This window comes from Loxodonta africana, chromosome 13 (assembly GCF_030014295.1).
Source record: "Loxodonta africana isolate mLoxAfr1 chromosome 13, mLoxAfr1.hap2, whole genome shotgun sequence".
NCBI classification, from domain to species: Eukaryota; Metazoa; Chordata; class Mammalia; order Proboscidea; family Elephantidae; genus Loxodonta; species Loxodonta africana.
Window position 1 is genome coordinate 30,075,309 of NC_087354.1, and position 17,610 is coordinate 30,092,918.

At 39.4% G+C, this 17,610-nt stretch overlaps 1 protein-coding gene across 1 annotated transcript in view; it reads left to right on the forward strand.

Moving 5' to 3' along the window:
• Window positions 1-12,417: 12,417 nt before the first annotated feature.
• The window catches only part of WDR93 (WD repeat domain 93), a 47,646-nt gene continuing 42,453 nt past the window's right edge, over window positions 12,418-17,610 (forward strand). Inside the window, exons 1-2 of the mRNA XM_064267124.1 lie at window positions 12,418-13,258; window positions 15,078-15,270. Of these exons, the coding sequence (XP_064123194.1) occupies window positions 12,848-13,258; window positions 15,078-15,270 (604 nt within the window). The 5' untranslated portion in view covers window positions 12,418-12,847. The remainder of the gene's footprint in view (window positions 13,259-15,077; window positions 15,271-17,610) is intronic.

Below are 17,610 nucleotides of genomic sequence, written 5' to 3' on the forward strand. Positions count from 1 at the left end.
CAGCCCGGGAGTGAGTATAGCTGGGGACCCACATACCACATGTTTAAATATTTAAAAGTTATAAATCAAGCGGACAAATTGTTAAGTAAAATATGTTCTGTTCTCCTACCTTGACAAATATACCTTCATAATGATCTAGAAGGCCAGGGTTGCGTTCAGAATTCTTGGACTCCTTAGAATAACTCACTGGAATGTGGTGCTGTGGGGCGAGCTGGCCCCAGTCCTTTCCCATCCCCTTTTCTCTTCCAAGTAAATTGATAAATACAAAACAGTGGCAAGTACAACACAGTTATGTGATCTGTTTTTTATACCTATGTGATCCTAATACTTCACAACATGTTTTCTCCTTTTCAAAATGGTTGATAGAGAGCTTGACATAACTAACACCATAATGATACTTTAAGGAACCTGTAAGTTTTTTTTCTTGGCATTTTGTACACCCTCAGTGTCCTTTTTTACTACACCAGCTGCACTGGTCTCTTTCCAAAGGGCTGTGGGGCTATCTTGGGCCTTGTGGCCTTGATCTCCCTCCTCTTCTTTGTTCTCTTGGGAGATGGCCTTCAGCCTGCAACACGACAGCTAGAAAAGGCTGCCTGGTGCTTCGGTCTGCTGCTTTCTTTCTTCCTCCTTATCTCAGTCAGAGTAAACTTGGCAGGCCAGTTCCACTAGCCGAGAGATTTTTATGTTTTTTTGGGGTTTTTTTTTGCCTATTACAAACATACAGATTAGAGTTCCGATGTCCAGCATGCATATCTTTAGTTTAATAAAGAGTTTCTTAATTGTTTCGTGATGCATACTGATCCAAATATCTATGGGCTACATGATCCTTGCAAAAATGATATATAAGCTCTGATGTAGAAATTGCTTTTCGGGACTCCATAAAGACAGCCCTCATTGCTGGACTTTCTGTTGGTGTCACCCCCTAATAAACTTTATCTTTCCAGCTTTGAGTATGTTTCATTGGCTCGACTGCTCCAGGGCATGGGCCCCAATCAGGTAACACCTATAATTCTGTCTTTTCCAGGATATCATATAAATTGAATCATACAGTAGATATGTAGCCTTTTGTATCTGATTTCTGTTACCAGACACAGTGCGTTTGGGCTTCATCCATGTTATGCATATCTGCAGTTTGTAGTTTGTTATTGCCAAGTAGCATTCCATTGTGTGAATATACCGTAGTTCATTATCCATTCACCTGTTGAAATACATTTATGTTGTTGCCAATTTGGGGGCATTTATAAATAAAACTTATAAATATTCAAGTGCAGGTTTTCATATGAAACATAAGTTTTTATTTTTCTTGGGCAAATACTTAAGTATGTGATTGCTGATCATGATAAGTGTGTTTCCCAAAGTGTCTGTGCTATTTCGTATTCCCACTGACAATGAGAGTTTATTTATGTATTTGCCTATTGATGAACATTTGAATTGTTTACAGTGTAGGGCTTTTACCAGAAAACTGCAGTGAACATTCCTAAGTCTTTGTGTGGCTATATGCTCTCAGTTCCTTTGTGTAAATACCTAGGAGTGGAATGACTGGATCTTATAGTAGCTGTATGTTTAACTTTTTAAGAAACTGCCAAAGTGTTCTCCAAACTAGTTGTACTGTTTTACTTTTCCAACAACAGTGTATGCGAGTTCCATTTCCACCACATCCTCAACAACACTTTGTATGGTCTTTTTTTTTTTTTTATTATTGTGCATTAGGTGGAAGTTTACAGAGCAAATTAGTTTCCCATTCGATAGTTTGTACGTAAAGTATTCCATGACATTGGTTTCATTCCCCACAATGTGCCAGCACTCCCCGCATTTCCGTCCTAGGATCCTCATTTCCTTTTGTCCTGAATTGCTACCCCTTCCTGCCTTCTCCTCTTTGCTTTTGGGCAAATGTTGCCCTTTTGAGCTCATATAATTGATTGTTCTAAGGAGCATGTTCCTCTCAGTGTTATTGTTTATTGTATGGGCCTGTCTGTGGTTTGGCTAAAGGGTGGTCTCCAGGAATGGCTTTATTTCTAGTTCAGAAAGGTGTCTTAGGGCCATAGTCTTGGGGATTCCTCCAGTCTCTGTCAGACCAGTCAGTCTGGTCTTTTTTGTGAATTTGATTTTTTTGTTCTGCGATTTTTCTCCCCGTGTGTCCAGGACCCTCTGTTGTGATCCCAATCAGAGCAGTCAGTAGCGGTAGCTAGGCATCATCTAGTTCGGGTCTCGGGTTCGTGTAGGCTGTGGTTCACATGGTCCTTTAGTCCTTTGAACTAACGCTCCTTTGGGTCTTTTGTTTTCTTTGTTCTCCTTTGCTACAGATGGTAGGAGACAAATAGTTATATCTTAGATGGCCACTCACAAGCGTTTAAGACCCCAGACACTACTCACCAAAGTAGGATGCAGAACTTTGTCTTTATGAATTATGTTTTGCCAATTGACGTAGATGTCGCCCGAGTCTATGGTCCTTAACCTTCGAGCCTAGGAGTTTAGTCCTCCAAGGTGCTTGGCTATATCTAAGGAGTTGCCCTGACTGTGGCCCTTGTGTGCTCTATTGTCTATCTTAAATATATAAGCAGCACCTACAGTTATGTGTGTAGAAATAGCCACCACCAAACCTATATCTGCAGCTGGATATGTTCCGTTATACCTTCCCACACCTCTGGGCATGTCTGTCTACCTGTGTATCCATTCGTAAATTAGTGTTTGTTAATACTATTGTTGCAGGATTGTCTATACTATAGTAATTTCCATTGTTGTCCTTTGTTCTTGCATTCCTCTCAGTATCCTCCCATGCCTGGGTCATGTTTTGCTGACTTCCCCCATATTATATATTGCTTTTCCCTTTACTAATACTAAAAAAATTTGATAGTTTTTCTTCCCTCTCCCTCCCATCCCTGGTAACCATCAAAGAAAGTTTTTTTTTTGCATGTGTAACCTTTTCTTTTTTCTTTGTAATAGTGATCTTATACAATATTTGTCCTTTTGTGATTGACTGATTTCGCTCAGCATAATGTCCTCCAAATTTATCTGTGTTGTAAGATGTTTCTCATATTTGTCATTATTCTTTTTCGGTTTTATAGTATTCCATTGTTGGTATGTGCCACAGTTTATTAATTCATTTATCTGTTGATGGCTACTTAGGTTGTTTCCATCTTTTCACTATTGTGAATAATGCTGCAATGAACAAGGGTGTGCATTTGTCCTATTCATGTCGCAGCTCTTATTTCTTTAGGGTATATACCTAGGAGTGGAATTGCTGGGTCATAGGGTATTTCTATTTCTAGCTTTTTAAGGAAGTGCCATACCATTTTCCATAGTGGTTGTACCATTTTACATTCCCACCAGCAGTGTATAAGAGTTCCAGTCTCTCTACAACCTCTCCAACGTTTGTTATTTTCTGTTTTTTGTTTAGTGACAGTAATGTCGAGGTGAGATAGTATCTCATTGTAGTTTTGATTTACCTCTCTCAAATGGCTAATTATCATGAGCATTTCCTCATGTGTTTGTTAGCCATCTGAATCTTCTTTGGTAAAGCGTCTGTTCATATGCCTTGCCTATTTTTTAATTGGATTGTTTGTCTTTTTGTTGTTGAGGTGTTGAAGTTTTCTATAAATTTTAGAGGTTAGACCCTTGTCATATATGTGGTAACCAATTTTTTTTTCCCAGTCTGTAGATTGTCTTTTCACTCTTTTGGAGAAGTCGTTTGATAAGCATAAGTGTTTAATTTTTAAGAGGTCCCATTTATCTAATTCATCTTCTACTCTGTGCATTTTTAGTTATGTTTGGCATTCTATTTATGCCATATATTAGAACCCCTAGCATTGTCCCTATTTTTTCTTATAGTTTAGGTTTATATTTAGGTCTTTGATGCATTTTGAGTTAGTTTTTGTATATGGTGTGAGGTATGGGCCCTGTTTCATTTTTTTACAGATGCACATCCAGTTTTGCCAGCACAATTTGTTAAAGAGACTGCCTCTGCCTTTACATGAATAGATACATGCACACCCATGTTCATTGCAGCACTGTTTACAATAGCAAAAAGATGGAAGCAACCAAGGTGCCCATCAACAGAGGAATGGTTAAATAAATTATGCTATATTCACACAATGGAATACTACACATAGATAAAGAACAATGATGAATCTGTGAAACATTTTATAACATGGAGGAATCTGGAAGGCATTATGCTGAGTAAAATTAGTTGCAAAACGACAAGTATTGTATGAGACCACTATTATAAGAACTCAAAAAATAGTTTAAACAGAAGAAAATACTCTTTGATGGTTATAAGAGTGGGGAGGGAGGAAGAGGTGTTTTCACTAATTAGATGGTAGATACCTATTTTAGGTGAAGGGAAAGACAAGACACAATACAGGAGAGGTCAGCACAACTGGACTAAACCAAAAGCAAAGAAGTTTCCTGAATAAACTGAATGCTTCGAAGGTCAGCATAGCAGGGGTGGGGGTTTGTGGACCATCTAAGTCAATTGGCATAATAAAATCTATTAAGAAAAACATTCTGCATCCCACTTTGGAGAGAGGCGGTTGGGGTCTTAAATGCTACCAAGTGGCCACCTAAGATATATCAACTGGTCTCAATCCACCTGGAGCAAAGGACAATGAAGAACACCAAAGACACAAGGTAATTTATGAGCCCAAGAGACAGAAAGGACCACATAAACCAGAGACTACATCAGCCTGAGACCAGAAGAACTAGATGGTGCCCGGCTATAACCATGACTACCCTGACAGGGAACAACACAACAGAGAACCCCTGAGGGAGCAGGAGAGCAGTGGGGTGCAGATCTCAAATTCTTTTAAAAAGACCAGACTTAATGGTCTGACTGAGACTAGAAGGACCCCAGAGGTCATGGTCCCCAGACCTCCTATTAGCCGAAGACTGGAACCATTCCCAAAGCCAACTCTTCAGACAGGGATTGGACTGGACTATGGGATAGAAAATGATACTGGTGAAGAGTGAGCTTCTTGGATCAAGTAGACATATGAGAGTATGTGGGCAACTTCTGTATGGAAAGGACATGAGAGGGCAGAGGAGTCAGAAGCTGGCCAAATGGACACGAAAATAGAGAGTGGAAGGATGGAGTATGCTGTCTCATTAGAGGGAGAGCAACTAGGAGTATATAGCAAGGTGTATATGAGTTTTTGTATGAGACTGACTTGGTAAACTTTCACTTAAAGCACAATAAAAATAAAAAAAAAAGGCTCTCTTTTCACCATTTAATGGACTTTGGCCCTTTTTCAAAGATCATTTGCCTGTAGGTGGATAGATTTACATCTGTGTTCTCAATTCTGTTCCATCGATAGTTGTACCAGTACCAGGCTTTTTTGACTACCGTGCCTGTATAGTATGTCCTAAGATCAGGTAGTGTGAAGCCTCCTACTTTGTTCTTCTTCAGTAATGTTTTACTTATCTGAGGACTCTTTCCTTTTCATATAAAGTTGGTGATTAGTTTTTCCATCTTGTTAAAGAAGGCTGTTGGAATTTGAATGGGATTGTATGATTTATCTTTCAAATTTTAGTTATTCTAGCACATGTATAAGAACCCTGGTGGTACAATGGTTATAGTATTCGGCTACTAACTGAAAGCTCAGTGGTTTGAATCCACCGCCACTTTGTGGGAGAAAGCTGTGGCAGTCTGCTTCTGTAAAGATTTCGAACCTTGGAAACCCTATGGGGCAGTTCTACTCTGTCCTCTAGGGTCGCTATGAATTTGGGTTTGAAACACATGTGTAGTGGTAGCTCACTGTCGTTTTATTTTGCCTTTCACTGATGACTTATGGTGTAGAGCATCTTTTTATGTGCCTATTTGCCATCTGAAGGAACCCTGGTAGCACAGTGGTTAAGCACTTGGCTGCTTAACAAAAGGTCTATGGTTTGAACCTACCAGCAGCTCTGTGGGACATCTGGTGATCTGCTCTTGTAAAGATTAAAAAAAAAAAAAAAAGATTACAGCCTAGGAAACCCATAGGGCAGTTCCACTCTGTTGCATTGGGTCACTCCATGGCACATAACAACAACATTTGCCATCTGCGTATCTGCTTTGGTTAAGTGTCAAATCTTTTGCCTTTTGTTTGTTTGTTTATTGTGCTTTAGGTGAAAGTTCACAGCTCAAATTAATTTCTCATTCAAAAATTTATTGTTTTGGAGTATTGCTTGCAGTCCCCACAATGTGACAGCATGCTTTTCCTTTCCACTCCAGGTTCTCTGTGTCTGTTCATCCAGTACCTGTCCCTTCCTGCCTTCTCAGCTTGCTTTTGGGCAGGAGTTGCCCATTTGGTATTGTATATTTGATTGAACTAAGAAGTATGTTCCTCATGTATGTTATTACTTGTTTTATTGGCCTATCTAATCTTTGTCTGAAAAGTGGGCTTTGGGAGTGGTTTCAGTCCTGCGATAACAGAGTATCCAGGGGCCATAGTCTCAGGGGTTCCCTCAGTCTCTGTCGGACTAGTAAGTCTGATCTTTTTCAAGAATTTAAATTCGGTTCTACATTTTTCTCCCATTCCGTTCAGGACTCTCTGTTGTGATCTCTGTAGGAGCAGTTGGTTTTGGTAGTGGGCAGTATCTAGTTCTTCTGGGCTCAGGCTGGTAGAGGCTCTGGTTCATGTGGTCCTTTGTCTTTTGCCCATTTTTTATTGGCTTATTTATTTTCTTATAACTGAGTTTTGAGATTTTTTAAAAGTCTTCTGGATGCAAATACTTTATCATATATATGATTTGCAAATATTTTGTCCCAAGCTGTGTCTTTTGAAGAGAAGTTTTTGATTTTGAAAAGGTTTAAAGTATCAAGTTGTTCTTTCATAGATTGTGCTTTTGATGTCATATATAAGAAATCTTTGCCTAATTAAAAAAAAAAACTTATGTTTTGTTCCAAAAGTTTTATAGGTTTAAGTTTTATGTTTAAGTCTGTGACCCACTTGTGGATAATTTTTGCATATGGTACAAGGTATGGAAACCCTGGTGGCAGAGTGGTTAAGAGCTGCTAACCAAAAGGTCAGCAGTTTGAATCCACCAGGCACTCCTGGGAAACTCTATGGGGTTGTTCTAACTCACTGTGAGTCAGCATCACCTCTATGGCAGTGGTTTTTTTTTTTTTTTTTTGGTGCAAGGTATGGATTGGCGTTCTTTTTCTTTTTTCCGTATGGAGGTTTAATTGATCCAGAATTATTTGTTAAAAACACTATCCTTTTTCCACTTTGTTTGCGCTTTTGTCAAAAATAAACTGTCCACATATATGTAGGTCTAATTCTGGACTCTATATTTAGTTTCATTGATCTGTGTGTTTATTTAGAGACTGATACTAAGCTGTCTTGATTACTGTGGCTTTAAAACAAGTTTTGAAATCAGATAGTGTTAGTCTTCCAATTTTTGTCTTAGTTTTTCTAAGTTACGTTGGTTATTCTAGGTACTTTGCATGCCCATATGAATTATGAAATCAGCTTGTTAATTTCTTTAAAAAGCAGGCTGGGATTTTGATAAGTATTGTGTTGAATTTATAGATCATTTTGGGAAGAATTGACATTGTAACACTGTTGAGTCTTCCAACTCATGAATAAGGTATATCTTTTCATTTATTTAGATCTTCTTTAATTTCTCAAAGCAATATTTTGTAGTTTTCAGTTTACAGGTCTTGCATACTTTTGTCAGATTTAGCCAAGTATTTCATATTTTTTATGCTATTGTAAATGGTCTTTTTATTTCAATTTTTGATTGTTACCCATATTTAGAAATGCAGTAGATTTTTGTATATTGAGCTTGTATCCTGCATCCTTGCTAGTCTCTTTTTTTTTAGTTCTAGTAAATTTTTTTGTAGATTCCATCTGATTTCCGGTATAGACAATCATATCATCTGTAAATAAAGACAGTTTTACATCTTCTTTTCCAATCTGGATGATTGGAGAAGAAGATGTGTGTGAGAAAATTCCAGCACCTAAATAAATTCCTCATGTTATCTTTTTTTAGTAACACCCTACTCCCCTCTATAACCCCTGACAACTACTCATCTAGTCCCCATTACTGTAGTTTTATATTTTCAAGAATACTATGTAAGTAGAATCATACTGTATGTAAACTTGAGACAGATTTCTTTCACTCAGCATAACTAATAATTCACAGGCTTTTGTGTGAACATAAGTTTTTATTTACCTGGGGTAGATACCGAGGAGTGGATCCCTGGGTTGTATGATAAATATGTGTTTAACTTTATAATAAACTGCTAAATCATTTTCCAGAATTGTATTCCCAACAGCAGTGTAAGAGAGTCCAGTTGCTTTGCTTTTTCACCGGCACTCAGTATTGTCAGGTTTTTTTTTTTTTTTTCGCTATTCTAATTGGTGTGTAGAATGATCCATGAGTTATTAAGAAATGTGCTATTCAGTTTACTAATATTTTGGGATTTTCCAAATATCTTTCTGTTATTGGTTTCTAAAATAATTGTCTATGGTGGTCAGAGAACATACTTTGTATGACTTGAATACTTTTAAATGTATTAAGACTTGGTTTATGGCCCAGAATATGATCTATCTTGGTAAATGTTTCATGTGCACTTAAAAGTAAATTGTATTTGCTATTTTTGGGTGGGGTGTTCATAAATGCCAATCAGATCACATTAGTTGATGATGTTGTCGTTGTGTGCTGTCAAGTCAATTCTGACTCATGGTGACCCTATAGGACAGAGTAAAACTGCCTCATAGGGTTTCCTAGGCTGAAATCTTTATAGGAACAGATTGCCAGGTCTTTTCTCCTTCGGAGCATCTGATGGGTTCGAACTGCCAATCTTTGGGTTAGCTGTCAGGTGCCACCAGGACCCCTTAAATTAGTTGATAGTGTTGTTCAAGTTTTCTGTATCCTTAATGATTTTTATGTCTACAAGTTCTATAAATTATTGAGAAAGGGTATTGAAGTCTCTGACTATGCTTGTGGATTTGTCTACTTCTCTTTGCAATTCCATCAGTTTTTGCTTTATATATATGTCTTTAATATTTTGTTGTGTTTTAGGTGAAAGTTTACAGAGCAAATTAGTTTCACATTCAACAAATTGTATACAAACTGTACCATGACGTTGGTTGCAATCCCCATATTATGCCAGAACTCTCCCCATTTCCTCCCTGGGTTCCCCATTTCCTTTTTTCTGGTTTTCCTACCCCTTCCTGCCTTCTCATCTTTACTTTTGGGCTAATGTTGCTCTTTTGGTCTCGGATAATTGTTTGTTCTTCAGAGCATGTTCTTTTTGGGTGTTATTGCTTATTTTATAGGCCTGTCTATTGCTTGGCTGGAAGGTGGTTTCAGGGAATGGCTACAGTTCCAAGTTAGAGAGATGTCTTAATGACATTGTCTCAGGGGTTCCTCCAGTCTCTATCAGGCTGGTAAGTCTGGTCTTTTTTTTTTTTTTATTGATTTGAATTTTTGTTCTTTATTTTTCTCCTGCTCTGTTCAGGACCTTCTTCTATTGTGATCCCAGTCAGAGCAGTCAGTAGTGGTAGCTGGGCACCATCTAGTTCTTCTGGTCTCAGGGCTGTGTAGGCTGCAGTGCATGTGGTCCATTAGTCCTTTGGACTAATTGCTCCCTTGAGTCTTTGGTTTTCTTCACTCTGCTTTACTCCAGACGGGAAGAGACCACTAGTTGTATCTTAGATTGTCGCTCACAGGCTTTTAAGACACCAGATGCTACTCAACAAAGTAGAATGTAGAACGTTGTTTGCTTCATATATGTTGAAGTTCTGTTATAAGGTACATAAACATTTAGGACTGTTATGTGTTCTTGATGAATTGACCCATTTATCATTTTGAAATGAAGCTCTTTATCTGAGGTAATATTCTTTGCTCTGAAATCTACTATGACCGATATTAATACACCTACTCTAGCTTTCTTTTAATTAGTGTTAGCATGGTATATCTATTTCTACCCTTTTATTAGTAATATATGTGTTTTTATGATTAAAGTGTGTTCTCAGTAGAGAACAGAGGACTCCCTGAGACCAGCACCCTGAGCCGCTCTTTAAACCTAGAACCGAGGCTGTCTCCTGAGATCACCTTTTAGCAAAATAGCAGAGTGACACACAAAATAAAAGATGTAACCCATAAGATCAGTGCTCTACTTAAAAACCATTGCTATGAGACCAAATGGTCAACAGTTAACTCAAAAGCAAAGATGAGAGGATAAGGGGCAGGGAAACTAGAGCACTGGAAATGGAACAAACAGAACACAGTTAAAGAGAATGTTGACACATTATGATAAATGTAACTAATGTCACTGAACAATTTGTGTAGAAATTGTCAAATAGGAACCTAATTTGCTGTGTAAACTTTCATAAAAAACTCAATAAAATATTATTTTTAAAAAAAGTGTGTTTCTTATAGGTAGCATATATTGAGTCTTGCTTTTTGTCTAATTTGACAATCTCTGCCTTTTAATTAGAGTATTTAGACTATTACATTTGTCTTGATTATTGATATGAGTAGATTTTGCTATTTATTTTCTATTTGTCCTGTCTATTCTTTGTTCCCTTCCTCCTCTTTTTTAGTTGAGTGTTTTTATTTTATTTTATCTCTCTGTTGTCTTACTAGCTATAATTCTTAGTTTTAGTACTTTAGTGATTGCTTTAGGGTTTATAGTATAAATCTTTAATTTATCATAGTCTAACTTCAAGCAATATTGGTATACAGTACTTTCATTTCTTCTCTCCCAGCCGTTTTGCTATTGTTGTTATACATTTTTCTTCTACATGTTATTAACCCCACGCTGCATTATTATTTTTCTGTTTAAACATTTTAAATATTTTTTAAAGAGATTTAAATAACAAGAAAAAGTCTTTTATATTTACCCACGTTGCTACCATTTCCAGTGCTTTTCACTCCTGCGTGTAAGTTCGTGTTTCCATCTGGTAATATTTTCCTTCTGCCTGGAAGCCTTTCTTTAGCATTATTTCTTGTAATGCTGGTCTGCTGTTGATGAATTCTTTCAGTTTTTTGTGTGTTTGAAAAAGCCTTAATTTGACCTTTGTTGTTTAAAAGATAAGTTTTCTGAATATAGGATTCTAGGTTGACAGTTTTTTTCTTCAGTACTTTAAAGTTGTTGCTCCACTGACTTCTTGCTTGCACTGTTTCTTTTACAAAATCTTCTGTCATCCTATATTTTATTCCTCTATTCATAATGCATATTTTTTCCTCTGGTTACTTTTCAGATTTTTGTCTTTATCACTACTTTTGAGCTATTTGATATTCCTTGGTATGGTTTTCTTCATAACTGTTATAATTTCTTGTCTGCTCATTCTAATAGCTATCAATTGTAGGCCAGTTTTGATTGATCAGCTTTTCTCTTTTTTATGCCTTGTATTTTCTTGCTTCTTGTATGCCAGGTAATTTGTAGTGGATCCCAGACATTGTGAGTTTTTCCTCATTGGATGCTGGATATTTTTGTATTCCTACAAGTATTCTTGAGCTTTGTTATGGGATGCAGTTAAGTTTACTTAGAAACAATTTCGTCTTCTAAGATTTGTTAGTTGATAACAGAGCAGCTTTTATTCTAGGGCTCATTTTTCCCAATATTGAGACAGGTTCTTCTGAGCACTCTATCCAATGCCACTTGAATTATGAGGTTTTCTAGTCTGGCTGGTGGGAACAGGCACTATTCCTGGCCCTGTATGCATTTAGGTTACTGTTCCGCTAATTACTTCAGGTAATTTTTTTCTCCCGGCATCAGGTAGGTGTCAGGTAGTTTCCTCACTCTTCTGCACTGATCAGTACTATTCTGAATACTCAAGGAGGACCCCTCTGCAGACCTCAGGAGTTCTCTCCTCTCTGGTTCTCTGCCCTGCAAACTCTAGCTGTTTACCAAGAATTCTCAAGTTCACTAAGCTCCATCTAGGTTCCCCCTCCCTGTGCCACAGCCTGGAAATTCTCTTCAGACAGTAAGCTTGGGCTATTACAGAGCTCGCCTCATGTATTTACTCTCTCTGAGGAATCATAGTCCTTGGTTGCCTAATGTCCAGTGACATGAAAACTGTTCTTACGCATATTTCAGGTGGAGAGCCAAATGATTTACTTTTTTTCATGCCTAAAAAATTAGCAATTAGTCTTTAATGTCATATATTTGATCTATATTTATATATGTAGATGGAAACCCTGGTGGCATAGTGGTTAAGTGCTACTGCTGCTAACCAAAGGGTCGGCAGTTTGAATCCACCAGGTGCTCCTTGAACACTCTATGGGTCAGTTCTACTCTGTCCTACAGGGTCACTATGAGTCGGAATTGACTCGACGGCACTGGGTTTGGTTTTTTTGGTATAGATATATATGTATATATACCTATATAGCTTAAACACTTCTGTAGGCCTTTGAAAAATCTCATAGGCCCTGGGTACTGTGCCTACAGAACTCCTGGATGGCAGTAGCGGGACTGGAGAAGGAAACAAATTAAACAGCAAGGATTGGAAGGATTGGATGCTTGAACTAGCATCCAGGTAGGGGTAGAGGAGAAGGAAGGCTAGAGAGTCATGGCTAACTGCCTGGCTAGCTTGAGCATAGCCATTTGCCGAGATGGAGAAACAGGAGAAGACATAAGTTGCAGGAGGAAAGATGAACTCTATCTGGGACAGGAAGACAAATACTCTCCTATCAGGAGGTGAAGGAAGACAACAAGGATGCCAAATTTCTCTCCTTCCGTTCTAACACACATCATCTTGGGTTGGCATGGAAGATGTGAATAATCAATACCTGTCTCTGCTGAGGTCCTCATTAATATGAACAGCACATCCTAGTAGTGTGGTACAATCCTGTGAAAAATAAGGAAAGTGCCAGTCTCTGGAATAAATAATCCTCATGGGCCGTTGTGTTGGAGAAAATGGTGTGCTATCTTCAGGTAGCTTCCCTTTTTTCTCAAAGTGCCTTTGCTTACTTCCTTTATCAGCTTTTTAGAGTCTCACAGAAATTCCCAGTGCTGCCTTTTGTGATGTCATCCCCTAAAGGAAGTCAGACCCAGAAGGTGAAGCGACCCGTTTATAAACAAAAGGGACCACTAGAGATCCCACCCCCATCAGAGAAGGACTGGTCTAAAGATGATGAAGAGGATTATGGCTTCAAGGATCCAGATCAGGAGCTGGATTCCCTGCCTCAACCTTATCGGATGATAAACAAGCTAGTAAACCTTCTGTTTGAGCGGTCATGGGAAATTATTGAGGAGAGGGAGGCATCAAGGGAAGCCGAGCTCAGTCGGATCCAGCCCACAATCTACTCTCCACTTGAAGAAATCAAGGTAATAACTATCAGCAGGCTGAGACCAGGAGTCTCTGTTTCTCAGTTGAGTGTTAATAAGTGAAAACACCTGATCCAGGGAAGGCCTTCCTATCAGACACCTTCACTCAATAAGGTGGGCACCATCTTGAAAGGCTATAGACATGCTGATGTTGATTAGAATGGATCTGGTAGTTGCCTGGGGAATTTTGTTTTTTATTCTTTTCTTAATTTTTATTGTGCTCTAAGTGAAAGTTTACAAATCGAGTCAGTCTTTCATACAAAAATTTATATACACCTTGCTATATACTCCTGGTTGCTCTCCCCCAATGAGACAGCACACTCCTTCTCTTCACTCTATTTCCGTGTCCATTCAGCCAGCTTCTGTCCCCCTTTGCTTAGAAGACCTTTTTATTCAGCTGTTATTATTGAAAATTTGTTCTGAATGTATTAATCCACGCTTTTTAAAAAGTTTTTATTGTGCTTTAAGTGAAAGTTTACAAATCAAGTCAGACTCTCATACAAAAACCTATAAACACCTTGCTGTATACTCCTAATTGCTCACCCTCTAATGAGACAGCACACTCTTTCCCTCCACTCCCTATTTTCATGTCCATTCGGCCAGCTTCTGACCCCCTCTACCCTCTCATCTCCTCTTCAGACAGGAGATGCCAGCATAGTCTCATGAGTCTGCTTGATCCAAGAAGCTCATTCTTCACCAATATCATTGTCTACCCCATAAGTCCAGTCCAATCCCTGTCTGAAGAGTTGGCTTTGGGAATGGTTCCTGTTTGGAGCTAACAGAAGGTCTGGGGAGCATGACCTCTGGGGTCCTTCTAGTGTCAGTCAGACCATTAAGTCTAGTCTTTTTATAAGAATTTGAGGTCTGCATCCCACTGCTCTCCTGCTCCCTCAGGGGTTCTTTGTTGTGTTCCCTGTCAGGACAGTCATTGGTTGTAGCCGGGCACCATCTAGTTCTTCTGGTCCCAGACTAATGTAGCCTCTGCTTTATGTGGCCCTTTCAGCCTCTTGGGCTCATAATTACCTTGTGTCTTTGGAGTTCTTCACTCTCCCTTGTTCCAAGTGGGTTGAGACCAATTGATGCATCTTAGATGGCTGCTTGCTAGCATTGAAGACCCCAGACGCCACTCTCCAAAGTGGGATGCAGAATGTTTTCTTAACAGATTTTATTATGCCAGTTGACTTAGATGTCCCCTGAAACAATGGCCCCCAAGCCCCCACCTTTGCTACACTGGCCTTCGAAGCGTTCAGTTTATTCAGGAAAATTCTTTGCTTTTGGTTTAGTATCGTCCACACCCTTTCTTGTTGGTTGAGAATCTGCCAGTGCCTCAGCTATCACTCTTCCCGCAGTGTTCTAGATGAAATAAAGTACAGGGAATAGGCCATTTATCCACATATCACAGGGAACACTTGTGGTATAGCGGTTAAGAGTTACGGCTGCTAACCAAAAGGTTGGCAGTTCAAATGCACCAGGCACTCCTTGGAAACTCTATGGAGGAGTTCTACTCTGTCCTGTAGGGTCGCTATGCATCAGAATCAACTCAACGGCAATCTTTTTTTTTTTTTTTTTTTGGTGGTCATTCTTAGTGTTGTGAATATGCATTTATTCCCAACTTTGTTTTCTCTGGCTTTTCCTGTAAAAGTGGAATATGATGAATTTCTTGATGCTTGGGCAAGAGATTTAGATGAGCAGTATGTTTGGGGATGGTATTATATCAAGGAAGGACCCTCATCCGTCTTTGAAAATTTATCTCATATTATTTGAAGACAGTGATAACTGAAAATCATTCCTTTTTGTCTGTCTGTTTTTGTTTTCCCAGCTGAGCACAATGCCAAACTGTATAGCTGTTTCTCAAGACTATATGTTTATTGGAGGAGCCAAAGGATTCTCAATCTATCATCTGTACAATGCTAAACGAATATGTGCTTGGGAGAAACTTAAAGTTGATGTCACTTCCATCTGGGCCACAGATTTGGGGACTGAAATACTTATTGCTACTGTGGATGAAATTGGTACATGTCCTTTGCTGCCCCTTTTAGCCTAGCTAGGAGCCAGAATCAATGGCAGTGGGTTTTTGTCTTGGTGGTGAGATTGTGGAGAAGAAAAGGATGCAAGGATTGTAGACTGTTGTTCAATTTAATCTCCTTTCCAGGTATGGGTGGGGCCAGGCATGAAAAATTCTCCCTGGTCATGTAGTAGTAACTAACACCTATGGAGCAAGTGTAGTGTGCCAGGCACTAGTCTAACTCCCACATGTTACCCCATTTCATCTTCACATCAGTCCCACGAGGTAAGTACAATTAATTACTCCTATTTTTCACAAGAGGCAACTGAGGCAAGGAGATTAAATAACTTACTTGAGTACCAAAGAAAATAAGTGGCACAGGCAGGATTTAAACCAGGCAGTGTGGCCCCAGAATCCCCACCTTTAGGGCACTCAGCAATCCTGCCATTCACATAAACCAGAGCTTTCTTTTCTCCCTCAGCCTGAAAATGAGCCAGGCCCTCATGGATAGTATGATATACCAAAAAAAAAAAACCCAAACTTGTTGCTGTTGAGTGGATTCCAACTCGTAGTATGGTATAGAAAATCATAAATAGTGTCCTAGATAGGGTAGCTGGTGCTATTGTTTGTCTCATAATTCTAGGAGAGCATCAGAAGCAGCAATGCATGGGTACAGAGGGCGGGTGATGCCTTCTGTGGGACCAGGATGTGGCATAGACCCAGAGAAGAGCTCCAAACACTGAACAGGTCAAGCTTATCAAAAGGAGGGACTTGGGACTGACAGCTTACCTCCTCCTCACATCCCAGATAGCTGGGCTACCTCTAGCCTGTCTTTATGTTTGGAAATAGAGGCCTCTGTGGCCCTAGGGGAAAACCCTGGTGGCGTAGTGGTTAAGTGCTACTGCTGCCAACCGAGAGGTCGGCAGTTCGAATCCGCCAGGTGCTCCTTGGAAACTCTATCGGCCGGTTCTACTCTGTCCTATGGGGTCGCTATGAGTTGGAATCGACTCGACGGCAGTGGGTGGGTGGGTGGTGGTCCTACGTGACCCAGGCTACTGTCTTTGGGTATGGGGGAGCTTCTATACTTGATGGAGATGAAAAGGCAAATGTCAGCATTGGCCAGGAAGCCGAGGGGGTGGGGTGGGTCTGTACTGTCGAGGCAAGCAGAGCAGAAAGTGCCTGCTGACGTGGTGATCCTTTGTTAGAGCGCGCATTTCCCTCAGCAACAGGCTCTGCTCCACTGGCAAGGGCATACTGAAGAACACAATGCAAGAAAGGGATGTGGCACCCTGCCAGGAGCTTAAAAGTCAAAATAAGAGGCAGGGAGACCAGGAAGAACTATTGCATTCATTAAAGAGAGAAATTACTAGAGTTAGCCATGGCAGGGGCAGTTAAAATGAGAAGGAAAATTGTACTATCGTTATGTAAGATAGCTTACATAACAATAGTACTTTTCTGTAAATCTAAAATTGTTGTTGGGTGCTGTCGAGTCAGTTCCGACTCATGTGACAAAGTAGAACTGTGACAAAGTAGAACTGCCTCATAGGTTTTCTTGGCTGTAACCTTTATGCAAGCCAAGATCGCCAGGTCTTTCTCCCACAGACCTGGTAGTTGGGTTCAAAGCACCAAACTTTTAGTTAGCAGCTGTGCACTTAACCATTGCGTCACTAGGGCTCCTTAAGTCTAAAATTAATGCAAAATTAAAAGTTTTTTTAAAAATCAAAAAATATATAATGGAAAAACTTGGTGAGCGACAGATTGTATATATGGTGGAGAGACAACTGGACAGATGATGCTGCCTTCCATGATAGCAACTATTAGAAAGTAAGATTTCAGGCGTCTGTGAGTTGGAGTTTCAATTTGAACATGCACAAGGTTTGAGGCATTTGGAGGATACCTGAGTGGAAATGTTGATATTCAAGAGGAGTTTGGTCTAACAATAGGATCTTATTTATCACACTGTATTTATTTGGCTTCATGTCTGTGTTACCCTCAATATGATAAATTTGAAGGCAGAAACTGCCTTGGTGTCCCCACATACTCGCTGGCATGGAGCAGATATGCCATGAATATTTATTGGGTTGAGCAGAATTATGGATGTAGAGGAGGTTATGAGTACCTGGAGGCACCTAAAGAAAGAGGAAAGAAGTCATGGTGGAGGGTGATAATATACTGGATTTCCCAGGTTAAATAGAAATTAGAATGGCATAATTACTTATTAATTCAACAAAAGTAACTGTAGGAGAGGCTTACTGAGGGGTGAGAGGTGAGGCACAAAGAAGGGTAAGATGTGATTCTTCCCCTCAGAAAATCTGTGATCTCACTAGAGGAATAAAATGTACTCACC